Here is a 16,755-nt window from a genome sequence, read left to right as displayed (position 1 = left end):
TGTGTCTCATCTTATTGCGAGGTGTTTTGGGGTGGCGCAGTGTCCTCTGGAGAGGGGGTGTGGTGGAAAGGATCCCTGGGAAGGAGGTTCTCCTGGGAAAGATGAGAAGTCAGAGCTCAGGGAAGGTGGTTGTTGAGGGAGCCAGGTGTTGTGGGAGGAAGGTGCTGGGGTTTTGGGATGCTGCAGCCGGGGGGGTGCTGCAGGGAGGGGGGTGCTCGGTCTGGGGCTGTGGGCCAGACTCCCCAGAACCAGCAGACTCCTGTACGTTGTTCAGTGAGAGCACCCCAAGGTGCCATCTCATAGCTTCTTTGCGGCTCAACAGTGATTTCTCCTCTCTGCTTTCTAGGGCACTTCACCTCGGCAGAGGATTTGAACCTGCTAATTGCTAAGAATACACGACTGGAGATCTATGTGGTGACAGCAGAAGGGCTACGGCCTGTCAAGGAGGTGGGGATGTACGGCAAGACCGCTGTCATGGAGCTCTTCCGCCCCAAGGTGGGTGCGCTGCCAAGAGGGGGCTGCCCGCCAGGAGGGGGCTGCCCGCCAGCTGGGGAGGACGGGCGCAGGCGCACCAGGGCCGCTGGCTGTCACACCCTCCTGAAGGCACACCGCCACTCTGTGTTTGCAGGGGGAGAGCAAGGATTTGTTGTTCATCCTGACAGCCAAGTATAACGCCTGCATCCTTGAGTACAAGCAGAATGGGGACAGCATTGATATTATAACCCGTGCCCATGGCAACGTGCAGGTGAGTGAAGCTGCAGCACCTTCAAGGGGCTAATTCCCTTCCTTGGGGATCATTTTACTTTGCCAGTGATGAGGGTGTGCCTCAGTGATGGGTTTCTGCCTTGTTATTTATGATTCTTTGCCTACTACTGACTCTGGTATGATTCATTTGCTGCCACTGGTGTTCCCAGAGGTTTTTACCTGCAGTGAGTCAGTCTTGGGCTCAGGGACTGAGGACACGGCTACGACTGTGTTCTCGGGGTAGTTTGCAGAATTACAGAATGGTGGGGGTTGGAAGGGACCTCTGAAGATCATCTGGCCCAAGCGCCCTGCCAAGACAGGATCACCTAGGGCAGGTTGCACAGGAACATGTCCACTCAGGTTTTGAAGGTCTCCAGAGAAGCAGATTCCACAACCTCTCTGGGCAGTCTGTTCCCGTGCTCCGTCACCCCCACAGTAAAGAAGTTTTTCCTCATGTTGAGGTGGAACTTCCTGTGCTGCAGTTTATGCCCATTGCACCTCATCCTATCACAGGGCACTACTGAAAAGAGACTGGCTCCATCCTCCTGACAGCCACCCTTCAGATATTTATAGACATTGATAAGATCCCCTCTCCGACTTCTCTTCTCCGGACTAAACAGCCCCAGATCTCTCAGAATAATAAAGTTAATTTGAGATACTTCTACTGTAAAGAGAATTAGTGCTCAAAACTCCATGTAAGGTAGAATTTTCCCTGGGAAATGACTCCTCCAGTATTTTGTGGCTGGTCTTTACTCGCTGAAGTTACTCTTGCCATCATGGCCGTACAACATTGTTAATAATTGTAGCTGTTCTCCGTTGTTCTGTTTTATATGGATTAAAATCACGCCTTCTGAGCAGGTCAGAAACCCACATGTCTCTTTGGCTTTACGTTAGTCATTAGCTGAATGATTTCCATCAAGCCAGAATATCTTCCATCTGTTATCAGGCGCTGAGCTTCCACTGACTTACCGTTGGTGGAGCTGAGCAGGGGGTTAGGGGCAGGAGCTGCAGGTGGGCCTGTGCTGTCAGTAACATGTTAGTGTGTTTGGGGAAAAGTGCTTAATCTTCCCGTGCCACGATTCTGCCTCGTGACATATGGAGATGCTGATATCAGCCCCCGCCAAGTAACGCTGAGGGGTCTGTGGAGGCTGATAACAGGGCAGGATTTTTGGAGGGTCATTTTTGGTTGTGGATATCAAAGCACTTCACAGCAGCAGAGAGCATCGCTCTCCGTTAGCAATAGAAACCGGAGGCACAGGACAGCGATGTGGTTTCTCTGAGGTCATCCAGTAGAGAGTTGGGATTCGAAAACCAGTTGCAGGGTCTGCTCCTGGAGCGCCTGGTTCATGGGAAGAGAGAAAGTGTGTGCTGTGGGAGCTCTGCCAGGCTCTGTGGTGGAAAGGACCTGCTGCTTTAGGCATCTGCCTGAATCGCCTTGGCTTGCCAGATGGTATTTGAAAGCCTGTTGGGAGTCGTTCCTCAGCTGAGGGGTGGTAACTCTCCTATCTACTATTCTCGAGTCCCACGTGGGGATCTTTTTCTGACACTAATCGCCCTTTCTCTTTCCCCTCTCCACGGATCTCTCGCTCAGGATCGCATTGGCCGTCCCTCAGAGACCGGCATAATTGGCATCATTGACCCCGAGTGCCGGATGATTGGCCTGCGCCTCTACGATGGCCTCTTCAAGGTCATTCCCTTGGACCGGGAAAACAAGGAGTTAAAGGCTTTTAACATCCGCCTGGAAGAGCTCCAGGTCATCGATGTGAAGTTTCTCTATGGGTGTCAGGCTCCGACCATCTGCTTCGTCTACCAGGTACCTTGTTCTCGATGGGTGACTCAGGCAGAGGGTGCTGGAGATTGCTGGTGCACCAGCCAAGGTCTCTAAAGGTCTTCCAAAGGGCTTGGAGCAGCAGCAGTCTCCTGGAGCCAATGGAAAGCAGTGCTTTGGACAGAGCGAGAGATGCTTCTGGCTCCTTGCAGGCTCATTGTGTAGCCGAGGAAAGTCCATGTTCCTCTGTGCTGCTTTTTTCCATATCTGAGAGAGAGGAAGCAATGCTCTCCCACAGGAGAGCTGGGCAGCTGGTGCTTCGGATGGGACCGTTTCCTTGGTAAACACTCAGGAGGAGAGCGTGACTCTTTCCAGCAAGTGCTGAACAGGTGGATTAGAGCCGGAGTCAGCTGTTTGCTGTCGGCACTGCTGTGAGACTTGAGCCTTCCCCTTAAAAAAAAAGGCAATCTCTCTTGTTTGGTATTTGGGAGGCCATTCCAGGGGTGAAAAGAGGGGCCATAACCTCTCCTATCACCTGGGTCCTCACAGAGGCCCTTCTCTAAACGCTGATTTTGAACCAAAGAGCCTTTGCTGTGCTGACTGGGCGAGGGATTATCTTTGCTTTGTCAAAGTTGAGGCTGGCCTGGGCCTAGCTGAAAGTTCCTGGGACGGCAGCACATAGGACCTGCTGTGAGTTTAGTTCAGCTTTGGCCTAGTTCTTAGTGGCAAACTCACACCATAAAAGCTGCTGACCGTGTGGCAGCAGCGACGTGATTATTCTCTATCTAGGTGCTGTTGACCACCCTTAACAGTTACTGAGTAAAGGCACGGGGCAGAAATCACTTTGTCACCACAGAACTAAGGGTTGGGAGGGCAGCCCGGCAGCGTGCTCTCTTCAGCCTTGCTGGGAAGTGTCCCCAGCCGTCACCTCTCCTGCCCACCTCGCAGACGCTTGTGTGACGCTTTGTGCGCACACAAAAGGAAGAAAACAGGGAGGGGTTTGATTACCTGAAAAAGCAAAGGTTTTCCAGCTACTGCTAACGCATAGGAACAAGCGCTGTTTTCTTACACAAAGCACTGCTGTTCCTCTCCTATTTAGGAGAGAAGGGAGTCATGATCGCTTGTACGACAGAGTGGAGCCTGACCCAGAGGGCTGTGTCATGCATGCTTTCATGACACGTGGCCATCTTGTTTCTCTGTGACTGGGGAGTGTATGTGGAGACCGTATTTTTATCCCACGCAGCCACGCTGACTTTGAAATCTGTCATCAGAAGGGAAGCTCGTAGCCAGTCTTTGCTCTAGAAGTGCGCACTACAGTATTTGAGTCGCTGCCTTCCCCAAAGATAGGAAGCCCAGCAGTGGTGATGTGCTGCTCTGAAAAGTGCTGTGTGTACCCGTGAGTTTGATTAGTACCGTTGCTGTTGCATGCTGGGGAAACTGAGGCAGAGAGGGGTGGTGATTTGGACAAATTCTTAAACTTGGTGTCATGGTCTGGACAGTTTCCACTCAGTGCTCAAGAGTATCTTAAAGGAGGAGCTTGGTCGCCCCATGTAGTCAGCGAGTGAAGAAGGTCTTATCTCGAGAGCTGACATATTTACAGATTAAATCAGAGCAAATCTGTTAATGGTTCCTTCGTTATAAACATGTATTATATGAATAAAGAGTAAATTAATAGCTTGCTCCATGTATAACACTCTTAATACAAATTTTATCCTTGTAGCAGGAGTGAGATGCAAGATCTTTCTGACTCATTAGTCCTTACATAAAACTCTGGCTTTGTTTTGGTCCCTGAGTGTCTGACTTGCGTGTATGTGGAGAAGGGAACATTTCCAAGCTGCTGCTTTGATTCCTTCTCAATTTGTTAATCATTATCACAGGATTTGGACTGAACAGAATAGCAGTGAGTGTCTGAGATCATTTTTGTGTAGTTCTGAAACCAGAGGAAGATACCACAAAAAGAGGAAGTTCATCAAAATAAAAAAAGGCTTGAGAGCTGCTGTGGTGTGGAGTAAAAAGGTCCAGAAACATCAAAAGGTTCATTAATGACTCCTCTGCCATTTTAACAGCCCCACTTCAACTTTCTCCTCCCCACGGAGCTATTTCTCCTCCTGGCTTCCCCTTCTCTGTCAGCCAGTACTGCCCTTTGCTTCCCTCGGTGCCGCACCGCTGGACCTCGCCAGGACCCCGGGCTCCGGAGCGCCGTCAGTGAGGGTGTTTGCCAAGCAGCAGAGGCTGCGAGGGGTGAGCCAGGAGGTGCCCAGCTTTCCTGCGAGTGTTTGTTTACAGAGCTGACAGCTACAGGGAGGGGGGGAAAAAAAAAAAAACGCTTTTACTCAGATCTGGAAAGTGGTGAGGCATAATAAATAAAAAGATGAACAGGTCTTTTTAAGCAGTTCTATGAACGACGTGACTAAGGAAGCCTGGCTCTGTGTGATTTAGAGCCTTGTCTTAGCTTTTGAGACATGAAATTGGTCAGTGGGTTATGCTCAAAGCCCTCTCTGTCCTCTGGGTGCTCGTATGTCTTTTCCCCACATGGCTTCCCAAGCGCTCGGTAGCACAGACCACCTTTCCCGTTGTGGGGCGCGGATCTGGAGACCTCTTCTCCACCCACCGCTTATTTCATTGCTGCCTCGGACACCTCTGTGTCTGTCAGGTTTGGTTGAAAATGCCCACCGGGGTAGGAATTACTGGAATGGCAGAGCTGTCAGGGGGATTATTCAGCAAGCAGATTATGTTTTCTCACAAAACCAGGCCGAAAGGCCCGAGGAGCATCAATATGCGAGCTCAGCTGCTCTGGCACCTGCGCCGCTGCAGCAGCGCTGAGCTCCTGAACACCTTGCTGGAGCCGGAGGCGGTGGCGATACTGCGTAGTGCCACTCGTGCCCAGGTTTGTAGAGAGCTGCCGTGCGTCAGATAAATACGAGTCCCAGAAAATCACTTGTATAAAAACGCAAAAATAGTTTTCAGTCTCTTTTGGCAGGGGATTTATTCAAAGGTTGTTCTACATATGGATAAAGTTAGGGAGAACATTAGTGTGTGTATGTTCAGACACACGTGCGGTTTGAGGGAAACTGAAGAGGAGGCGGGCAGGGTGGGAAGCCTCAGCAGCTCGCTGGTGGTGGTGCTCTTGTAGGAGATGAAGTGGAGTCTCCTTGCTTTGAAGGTTGCCAATCGGCTCTGCTTCTGGAATCCCCCTTGCTCTGCACGTGAGGCCGTCATCAGTGTACATGGTCACTTGTGGCTTCTCTTTCAGGACCCACAGGGTCGCCACGTCAAGACGTACGAGGTGTCCCTGCGCGAGAAGGAGTTTAACAAAGGCCCTTGGAAACAGGAGAACGTAGAGGCTGAAGCCTCCATGGTCATCGCAGGTTGGTCCTTCTTTGTAAAAGATCTTCCCTCCTGTTTCTTTCTCAAGGCTGAACGCCTCAGACATAAGAGGCATCTTCTAATAAGACATTTATCTTCTCCCGTGCACAGTTCCAGAGCCTTTTGGAGGCGCGATCATCATTGGGCAGGAGTCTATCACCTATCACAACGGAGATAAATATCTAGCTATAGCTCCACCTATCATCAAGGTGAGTGAGTGCTGAGATCTCGAAACGCGTCCCGTATAATTTCTCCATTCCCAGGCATTTCTCAGAGTGCTGGCAGGGTATTGGGCTACTTGTAGTCAGGAATTTAAACTGCTCGTGTCTCCAGGTGTAGTCTAATAGGGCCACTTACTCCCAGAGCTTTGGTGAGCCTGAGTGTTTTACCCGACGCCTGGTCTGTGTTCTTGGGGACTGAGGGACGTATATGATCCTTGTACTGGTGGCAGCATGTGCTTACACTGCAGTGTGTGGCTCTGCTCTCTGTGGAGTGCTTGTAAATGGTGCAGTAAAGCTGAAATCTTGTTTGGGCCCCAGAGAAAGGGATTAATTAGGAGGTAGTGCGTGGTTTGGGCATGAGTCCAGGCCAGAGCCTGGTTTTATTTCAGGCAGTGGAAGATATGAATGAGCCCCTTGGAGACTTGAGTCAACCGGTGTATGATTGGGGCACTTGTTCAAAGGAAAAAAGACTTACAGAGTTTGTGACAGAAGTTGGGCTTGTGGTTTTTGTCAGAGGGACGGGCCAGTTCCCGCATTTAAATGGTGCAGGAAGCACAAATGGCACGGCTGAGGTGCCGCTGGGGGCTGAAAGAGGGCTTGAGCTAGGATCAAAAGATCCTTTTAAGCTGGAAATAATGATGGGCTAGAAAAGAGCTATAAATCTTGGGCAGAGAAATACTAATATTGTTGCCTGAATGCCTAGAGGCTCTCAGACCACTGCTGGAGCTCTGTGATGGAGAGTCTGTTCTACTGGAGTAGGCAGAGCGAGTCGCCTGTGCTCTGCTGATGTACAGATCTGGGCCGTGACCTGCAAGCAGCATGCAGGCACATCTGTACTCAAGGCCAGTGGGATGTTTGCATACAATACAGATCTGCAAGATCAGGATTTTTAAACCAAAACCAAGTACGTTGACAGGAGGCCAGGCAGCATCCACCACACAGAGCAAAACGTCTGCAGAGTTTGGGTCTGGAGGTGCAGTGGGCTTGGAGCTCTGCAGGTCCCAAATCGCATCCCTGCATCTGTGGAAGGCCCAGCATTAGGAAAACACGCTTTCTGGCGGCGTCTTTCCTGGGCTGTGAACAAGCTGGCAACACGTTTAATTTAGGAACGTGAGGTGGTTCCCAAATGACTCAAAGACCATTTGACCACAGATTCTGGTTGTGTTTGCTGATACGGCTTATTGAAGGGCAAATCCAGCCCTTGCCCCCTGTGCCAGGAGGATTGCCCTGGCATGGGACTCCGCTGCGGTTACAGGCAGCAGCTGCTGCGCTGTGGGTGTGGTTGTTCCCTTCTGGTGTGTACAGAGGTGGTCCTTGCTAGATGCCCGTTTGGGGCTGTTTCAACGGCTTCCTAAAAACTCCCTCCTCCTTTGCATGCAGCAAAGTACAATTGTGTGCCACAACCGTGTGGATCCCAATGGGTCCCGTTACCTGCTGGGAGACATGGAAGGACGCCTCTTCATGCTGCTCCTGGAGAAGGAGGAACAGATGGACGGCACTGTCACCTTGAAGGACCTGCGTGTGGAACTGCTCGGCGAGGTAGGACTCGGCCACATCACGTGCGCTGTCCCTGTCGCTTTTCACCGCGGGGCTGGGAGGCTCCACAGGTGGGAAATGCTCCACTGGGGACTGAGTGGCAGGAACGGTGTCTCTCTTGGAGCTCGGGGTGGGGTGATGTTTCACAGTTGTCACAGTTCTCAACTGTCAGTTGCTGGGAAATTCCCTATCTGGGCAACTTGAAAGTTTACACCGTCTTCCCAGTTTTTTGCCTGGTGCTTGTGCACGGTCCCTGGGGGAAGCTTGGACTCTCTGTGGGTTTTGTAAAGGGATTAAATTCCCCTCCTGTGCCCAGGGTCTTCCTGTTGGGCTGCAGCTCGAGTGTGGCAGAGTCCTTTTCATGCTAGCAGGGGTTCATCTGCATCTTCTCAATTCCCAGACATCCATTGCAGAGTGCTTGACCTACCTGGACAATGGAGTTGTGTTTGTCGGCTCTCGGCTTGGAGATTCCCAGCTTGTGAAGGTACGTGGCAGCCAGCTTCTGGCTTAGTTGTGTGTTCAGACAGGATTTTGTACGCATTTATTTTCATTATGGCATCGAGAGGTGTATGTGGATAAATTTCCCTTCTCCTTCTCTGCCCTGCACCCATTCCACTTGCTTGGTCTTGCTTGTTGAAAACCGATGACTGTGTTTATTCCTAGCTCAATGTGGACAGCAACGAGCAAGGCTCCTACGTAGTGGCTATGGAGACCTTCACCAACCTCGGTCCCATCGTTGACATGTGTGTGGTAGACCTGGAAAGACAAGGCCAGGGGCAGGTAACGTTGATTCTGCTTTGCTTTTCTCAGCGCTGGGGATGTCTGGGCCGGCCAGATGTATGCGTGGGTTGTCCATGGAAGGAAAAGACTACAAACCGTTTATTGGAAGATCCCAAAGTCTTATCCAGGTGCAGGGGTGGTATTGAGGTCTTACACTGCAGAGTGGTATGAGTTGGGAGGCTAATTCTTGGATGCCCCTGTTCGTGAGGAAGGGGTTGCCTTGGTGCGATGGGGAAGTATCAGTTGCCAAAAAAGATGGGTACCCCATCTTCCCCTGAACCCATCACTACAAGGAGGAGTGGGGAAGCTTCCCAGCAATGGTTGGTAAAGATGATCTGCTTTTCCTCCAGCTGGTCACGTGCTCAGGTGCATTTAAAGAGGGTTCACTGCGGATCATCCGGAATGGCATTGGGATTCATGAGCACGCCAGCATTGACTTGCCGGGGATTAAAGGTGCGTGAGCTGTTCAGTGCTGTCAAATGCAACCCGCAGCCTGAGAGGGACACATCGTGTGCACGGGCTGAGGCTGGGGTGTGGGGCAGGGGGCTTGCCACCCACCAGCTTTTGGAATATTCACTGTGAGCAAACGTGGCCTCTCTTTGTTGCAGGTTTGTGGCCCTTGAGGTCAGACTCTCATCGTGAAACAGACAATACGTTGGTGCTGTCCTTTGTTGGCCAGACCAGGTAAGGTGGGCTTAACGCTCAGCCAGGCTCTCAGCCACACGTTGGAGCATGATATAACAGGAGCTCCCTTTCCCGTTCAGAGTTCTTATGTTAAATGGAGAGGAAGTAGAAGAGACAGAGCTCACAGGGTTTGTGGATGATCAGCAGACTTTCTTCTGCGGCAATGTGGCACATCAGCAATTGATCCAGGTAGCATCCGTTCTAGGGAAATGCAGATATGTCTCTCACGGTGACCCTACAGCCCTTACTGATTGTGGGGCTAGCCTAGAGCTGTGTTGCTTCTCAGGGCCAGGGTTTGTAGTATCTCCCTGAGCCGATGTCAGAAGGGAAGTGGCGTTCTGGCTCTGAGCAGAGCTGTGCTCTCTCCCCAGATCACCTCTGCCTCTGTGAGACTCGTTAGTCAGGAGCCCAAAGCCCTGGTGAGCGAGTGGAAAGAGCCCAACGGAAAGAACATCAGTGTGGCTTCCTGTAACAGTAACCAGGTCGTGGTGGCTGTGGGACGAGCCCTGTACTACCTGGAGATCCGGCCCCAGGAGCTCAGGCAAATCAGGTGGGTGCGTGTGTCTCGTCCTGGCCCAAGAGCTCTCAGCCTCTGCTGTCTGTTGTTGGGCTCAAGATTGACCCATCTGCCTGCTTCCTCCTTCCTGCCAGCTGCACAGAAATGGAGCATGAAGTTGCCTGCCTGGACATCACCCCTCTGGGTGACACGAATGGCATGTCCCCGCTGTGTGCAATCGGGCTCTGGACTGACATCTCTGCCCGCATCCTAAAGCTGCCTTCGTTTGAACTGCTGCACAAAGAGATGCTGGGAGGAGGTAGGGCTCTCCTGGGGCTGCTGGGTGGTGGCAGCCGTTGCTGACCTGGCTGAGTCATGAGTGACATCAGCCTTCTCTTCATCTGCTCCCTGCAGAAATTATCCCTCGCTCCATCCTGATGACAACCTTCGAGAGCAGCCATTACCTTCTGTGTGCCCTGGGGGACGGAGCGCTCTTCTACTTTGGGCTCAGCCTCGAGACAGGTGACTGCAGGGCCTAGCACTGGGTGGGCTGCTGCAGAAGGTGTCTGGACTCATGCCCTCTTACTTGCTTGACGTGCTTTCTTCCATCCTTCTGGAGATACCTCTCTCTTTCTTGCTTTCTCACTGTGATGGGGTCGTGCTCAAGTGGGCTCTGGGAGTTGGTGGGTTTCTCTAGCAGACTCTGGAGAAAGGGCATCGATGCTTACGTCCATTCCTTTGCTGCCCTGAATGCATTTACCTGCACTCATTTCTTCCCAAGCTGTTGCAGCCACGTTGCACTCTGCTGTCCTGCTCTTGCGAGCTCCATTGTGGCAGCTCCCAAAACCGGTGCTCCTTTTCTGCAGGCTTGCTGAGTGACCGGAAAAAGGTCACCCTTGGGACCCAACCCACCGTCCTGAGAACTTTCCGCTCTCTTTCCACCACCAACGTGTTTGCCTGCTCTGACCGCCCCACCGTCATCTACAGCAGTAACCACAAGCTGGTCTTCTCCAATGTCAACCTGAAGGAGGTGAACTACATGTGTCCCCTCAACTCGGATGGGTATCCCGACAGGTGAGGCTGCACCTTGCCTCGTGTGACACGGGACGGGAGGGCTTTTGGACTCTGGAGTGGGATCCTGGGATCAGCAGTTTTGAGGGGCGCAGAGGAGAGGGAGATTCTTGCTGTGTTACCCATCTTACAGGCACCATTGTTCATGATTTTGGTTTGTTTTTTGTTTGGTTGTTTTTTTTTAATCCTGTAACAGCTTGGCCTTGGCCAATAACAGCACGCTGACAATCGGCACCATTGACGAGATCCAGAAGCTGCACATCCGCACGGTTCCTCTCTACGAATCACCCAGGTGAGCTGAGCAGGGGGAGGGAGCCTGGCTTGAGGGCTTATGCTCTGCTGCGTGTGACAAAGCGGGGAGAGATTTTGGGGAGAGACTTTGTGGTCAGCGTTCCTGTTGTTGGCTCGGTTAGCACGCAGACTGAATTGGTGGCTTGTGCCGAGAGCAGTCTGGGCAAGTGAATGGCTCTGCCTCTTGCCTCCAGAGCCTCTGTGCTCTCCTTGGAGTGGCCTGTTCTGGCTCTCCTGCCCACACAGCTCTCTTTGTCCCGCAGGAAAATCTGCTACCAAGAGGTATCACAGTGTTTCGGCGTGCTCTCTAGTCGTATTGAGGTGCAGGATGCCAGTGGGGGCACCACTGCCCTCAGACCCAGCGCCAGCACCCAGGTGAGGGGTAGCTGCTAGATCGTCCCTGAGCTCTGGGCTATGGGTATCGTAGTTCCTCAGGCCAAACCATGATGCAGATTTTCCTTGACAATCTTCTCTTCTAAAGCTATGAGTGCAAGCTTTCCCTTTGGCAGCCTGGGAGGAGATGGGGTGGGAGGAGATGGGGTGGTAAGATCTCTCTGGTGGTGAGAAGGGCTCTCTGTGCTGCTCTCTGGCAGCCTTGGCACGCTCACTGTTCTGTCAGATCACTTCTGGGTTTGGATGCTGCTGCTTCAGTCTTCCATACAGGCTTCTGTTCGCTCTCAAGTGGTTTCCTTCTCCCAGGGATGCAGGCCCAAGTTCCCTACAGGCAATATAGAATCACAGAATCATTAAGGTTGAAAAAGACCTTCAAGATCATCAAGTCCAACCGTCAACCCAACACCGCCATGCCCACTAAATCGTGTCCCGAAGTGCCACGTGTGCACGTTTTTTGAACACTTCCAGGGACAGTGACTCCACCACCTCCCTGGGCAGCCTGTGCCAATGTTTGACCACTCTCTCAGTAAAGAAATTTTTCCTAATACCGAGTCTAAACCTCCCCTGGCACAACTTGAGGCCATTTCCTCTCATCTTATCGCTGGTTACTTGGGAGAAGAGACCAACACCCACCTCACCATAACCCCCTTTCAGGTAGCTGTAGAGAGCGATGAGGTCTCCCCTCAGCCTCCTCTTCTCCAGACTGAACACCCCCAGTTCCCTCAGCCATTCCTCATAAGACTTGTGCTCCAGACCCCTCACCAGCTTCGTTGCCCTTCCACCAGTAGCTCTGGTGGAAGCCACAACACTGCATAAACTCTTTTATTAATGCTGTTGCTCAGCAGTGCTACCTCTGCCATGCATGTCACACGCCCCTGCTGGTGCGGGGAGTGTGTCCCTTTACTCAGGCCTAGGGAGTTCCTTGCTTCACCTTTCTCTGCTATTCATTCTTCTGGTCCCCAGTCGCCTCAGCCCGTGTGGAGCAGTGGGGAGGACGTGCTGAGTAGCATGAGGATGTCACCAATCTTACTGTGTCCTAGGCCCTGTCCAGCAGTGTGAGCACCAGCAAGCTGTTCTCCAGCAGCACAGCGCCGCACGAGACGTCCTTTGGAGAGGAGGTGGAGGTGCACAACCTGCTCATCATAGATCAGCACACCTTCGAAGGTACCAGTCCCAAATGCTGGCCATACCCTAGCCCACTTTTCTCCTCCAGGACAAGCCCATCGGCGTGTGGCTGAGACTTGTGATCTTCAGACTTGTAAAGATCTGTGATCTTGCACGTTTCCTGCAGTCAAAGCATTTTTCTCGGAGTCAGCCGTAGGGCATAGGTTTAAGGCATCGTGGTTTTTTGATGGCACAAGGTGGTGGTGGGGAATAGGAGAGGGGATCTCCAGGCAGCCATCTTGGACGTGTCTTAGTTTTCAGCTGCTCCTAGGCAAGCTGCTCTGCCCACGTGTGGAGGTGCTGCCTGCCAGGACCCAGGAGACCCAGTTGTTTCTGCGTTTCACTCTTTGCGCAGTGCTTCACGCTCACCAGTTCCTGCAAAACGAGTACGCCCTCAGCCTGGTCTCCTGCAAGCTTGGCAAGGATCCAAACACCTACTTCATCGTGGGCACCGCCATGGTGTATCCCGAGGAGGCAGAGCCCAAGCAGGGCCGCATCGTTGTCTTCCACTACTCTGACGGTAAGAGCAAGGTCTTCTCACACGACCCGGTCCAGCTGCTGGAGGGAGATCAGAGAGGAGCTCCTCAGGCCCAAGAGAGCACGCGTCCCGGTAGCAGGCAGAGAGTTTTTCCCGAGGGGCCTGCTGTCAGCTGCCCACAGGCAGGATCTGTAGGTGCTGTCGCTCTGCTGCAGGCTATCGCAGCATGTTCCTTTTCCCCCCATCTCCTAGAGAAGCCCGAGAATTCCTCACCAGAACTGGACTCTGGGATTTGCTTTCTATGTGTCTGCCCCTGCTGTCGTGCCACTCTTGTGCTACTTGCCCACAGATCCTCTGGGACAGGTTCTAGGGAGAGCAATGTTGTTTAGAGCAGCTCGTCTGACCCCCCTGGGCTTGCCAACCCTTGGGAGTGCAGGGCAAATAACCAGGCAGTGCACGGGTTTATTCCAGGGAAGCTGCAGAGCCTGGCTGAGAAGGAGGTCAAGGGGGCTGTGTATTCCATGGTGGAGTTCAATGGGAAGCTGTTAGCCAGCATCAACAGCACGGTAGGGCTCTTGCAAGACCCTGACTTGTTTTGGGAGTGCGTTTCAGAGCTGGAAGCCGCCCCAGCTGTGTGGACGTCAGCCATGTCCCCGATCTCTGTCGGGGAGTGTGTCTTGGCTGGCGTGGCTGTCCGTGCTGGCTCAGAGCTGTGTCCCTTCCTTCAGGTGCGCCTGTATGAGTGGACAGCAGAGAAGGAGCTGCGCACAGAGTGCAACCACTACAACAACATCATGGCGCTCTACCTGAAGACCAAGGGAGACTTCATCCTTGTGGGAGATCTGATGCGGTCTGTCCTCCTCCTCGCGTACAAGCCCATGGAAGGAAACTTCGAGGAGGTATCAGTGTTGTTAAATAGTCTTGGTTGAAGGCGTGCTGGGAGCCTGTGCTGCCTCTTCCAATAGGCTCTGGGCAGGGGGAGCAGTGTTTAAGGTGATAAAAGAAGGAGCCTGGCTCACCCCACCTTGCTAGCCCTTTGGAGAGAAGGCTGTAGAGCCGTGCAGTGAGAGCACTGTCACGCGCACATGCGTTTAGACAGATCCCTGTGGTTTCTGGAGGGACGGATCCCTGGTCTTCCAGGAAACTGGGCAATGAATCAGCAGCCTTGAGAAGAGCAGGTTTTGGGCGCACGATGGCAGCCTGCCAGGGGTGGGGAGCTGCCATCTGGACTGCCCGCTGTACAGTTGGAACAGCTTAGTGCGACCATGGCTGCATCTCTGACAGCAAATGCAGCGTGGCTGGGGGATGGACCAGACGCTGAGATGGTCTGTGCACTTAAATTGTTAGAGTGGCTCTGGGCATGGCTCTGGCACGGACCGGTCTGCATTCACCCAGGGAGTGCCCTGGCGTTGTCCGAGTGCCACTCGGGCCAGGGCCATCTCCAGAAGGCACTGGGTGCCTTTCGCGCTCAGCCGCTTCATCTAGCAGAGAGGGACAGATGGGATCCCACCTTGCTCCTGAATGTTGGTGTTGGGTGGAATGAAGATGCTGGGTCACAGGACAGGCCATCTGGGCACACTGCGTCTCCTCTTGTCCCCTTCCAGATTGCCCGGGACTTCAATCCAAACTGGATGAGTGCCGTGGAGATCCTGGACGACGACAACTTCTTGGGAGCAGAGAACGCATTCAATTTGTTTGTGTGCCAGAAGGACAGGTGAGCTGGCTGTAAGGGGGATGTGGCAGTGTGCGACGGGAGGGACGGGGTGGTAGGACCTTCTGGTCTCCTCCACATTACAGCTACAGAGACACGTGTGTCAGGCAGGAAAGCTGGGAGGAGCATGCCCAGCTCTGAGGAGCAGTGAGGTGGGAGCAGGGGAAGCTTTCACGTCACCCCAGCACAGACTGAGCAGGGTGCTTTGGCTTTCAGTGCGGCCACGACCGATGAGGAACGCCAGCACTTGCAGGAGGTGGGGCTGTCCCACCTGGGAGAGTTCGTCAATGTTTTCTGTCATGGGTCTCTGGTCATGCAGAACCTGGGTGAGACGTCCACGCCGACACAGGGCTCGGTTCTCTTCGGCACAGTCAACGGCATGATTGGTAAGGGCCAGGGTTCCCCAGCCTGAGCCGGGGGGTAACAGGTCCCCTTCCCTGCTGCTGGACCTGGGCTGGGGTTTCCTCATGTCTCCGTTCTTCTCTCTTCCCCAGTCGAGTGACGCTCTGTGCCGTACTCCCCTCAGAAACCTGCTTTTCTCTCTGGGTTCCTTCCAGGAGAGGAAAGTGCTCTGGCTTGCTTTGAAACTCCTTCCTTGCCCCAGCCCTCCCAGGCACCAGCTTCCAGCACAGCTCCGGTCCCGGCAGCCTGCCGATCCCCACATGCTGGGAGCTGCCAGGACGCCCCGGGGCGAGCCCTGAACCTTCGTCTCCGTTTTGCCCGTTGCAGGACTGGTGACCTCGCTGTCGGAGAGCTGGTACAACCTCCTCCTGGACATGCAGAACAGGCTGAATAAAGTCATCAAGAGCGTGGGCAAGATTGAGCACTCCTTATATCCTTTCCCAGCTCAGTCAGGAGCCTGCGCCAGTCAATGCCGGGGGCCGGCTTGTGAATTTGGCCTGAGCCAGGCGTGGCGTGGGGTGTTGGAGATTTATCTCTGCCGGGACACTGGTGGGAGCGTACATCTGCTGGAGAGGCTGGTAGTGTCTTTGCCCCGTGCCCAAGGCTCTGTGCTCGCAGAGAAGGTGCCTGCAGTAGAGAAGGGGTCTGTCTTGCAGGGTTTGAGGATGAATCTGGCTTTGTGGCAGCCCTGAAAATGTGGCACAATTTCTGTGATCCTCCTGACATTGTCAATCTGTCTGGGGCAGCTGCTGTGTGTCCGGAGCCGGTGTTGCTCTGTCTGGATTTGGCTCCTTGACAGCAGCACCTGGAGATCGTTTCACACCGAACGCAAGACAGAACCGGCTACAGGGTTCATTGACGGTGACCTGATTGAAAGCTTCCTGGACATCAGCCGGCCCAAGATGCAGGAGGTGGTGGCAAACTTGCAGGTGAGATGGGTGGTACGAGCTTAGGCCCTTCAAAATTCGGAGTAGGGACCCTGCTCAGGATCCCAGGCTGAAGTAAATCGGTAAATCCTAAATGCATGCCTTCCTACAGGGCGATGGTTCGGGAGCGTTCTTCAGCACCTGCTGACGTCTCCGTGCTCTGATGTCATTTTCTGTCCTTGCAGATTGATGACGGCAGCGGTATGAAGAGGGAGGCCACCGTAGACGACCTCATAAAGATCGTGGAGGAGCTGACCCGGATCCATTAGCAGGATTCGGGGTCATTCCCTAGCACCTTCCTCCACGTAGAGCAAGGGAGTCTTTTCCTCACCTGCAGCTTGGGGACCCCTGGCCGGGCTGCACTGAACACCAGCGGCGGTGGCCCTTGCGCGAGGGGACGTGGGGGAAGGAGTCTCCAAAGGGGAGCCAGCTTGCTAGGGATTTGGGGGGGAGTTGGTCAGGCACCACATCATCGCCTGCTTGGATTCACAAATCCTGCGGACTCGGCTGCTGACCCAGAACTGGGCTTTGCTGGTCGCTCTGGGTGGGTGACTGCCCGGTCGCGCTCGGCTGATGCGGTGCCCTTGCCTGGATTCGCTCTTCACTGTTGTCTTTAGTATCTTTTTTTTTTTTTTCTTTCAGTTTCGTTTTTTGATTCTTTTTGATTCGTTGTGTTTTTTTGGAAGAGGAAGCGAAGCTGCCTCAAGGGCGAGGGCTGGAGGAG

The 16,755-nt window shown here is 53.4% G+C and overlaps 1 protein-coding gene across 1 annotated transcript; it reads left to right on the top strand.

The window, feature by feature from the left end:
- Positions 1-346: 346 nt before the first annotated feature.
- DDB1 (damage-specific DNA binding protein 1, 127kDa) lies at positions 347-16,357 on the top strand (the record flags this gene model as incomplete). Its single annotated transcript, XM_010297512.1, has 26 exons — positions 347-495; positions 629-745; positions 2,336-2,557; positions 5,766-5,880; positions 5,990-6,087; positions 7,480-7,638; positions 8,036-8,119; positions 8,299-8,415; positions 8,766-8,868; positions 9,024-9,099; positions 9,180-9,288; positions 9,471-9,649; positions 9,751-9,914; positions 10,010-10,117; positions 10,462-10,669; positions 10,863-10,958; positions 11,221-11,332; positions 12,391-12,514; positions 12,870-13,034; positions 13,464-13,558; positions 13,721-13,891; positions 14,597-14,706; positions 14,920-15,089; positions 15,433-15,535; positions 15,911-16,034; positions 16,217-16,357. Coding segments are annotated over 26 exons (3,362 nt in total), but the record flags the coding sequence as incomplete, so codon positions are not given.
- Between the last annotated feature and the right edge of the window lie 398 nt (positions 16,358-16,755).

This window comes from Phaethon lepturus, unplaced genomic scaffold (genome assembly GCF_000687285.1).
Source record: "Phaethon lepturus isolate BGI_N335 unplaced genomic scaffold, ASM68728v1 scaffold51461, whole genome shotgun sequence".
Lineage (NCBI taxonomy): Eukaryota > Metazoa > Chordata > Aves > Phaethontiformes > Phaethontidae > Phaethon > Phaethon lepturus.
This window is presented reverse-complemented; position numbering and strand designations above follow the sequence as displayed.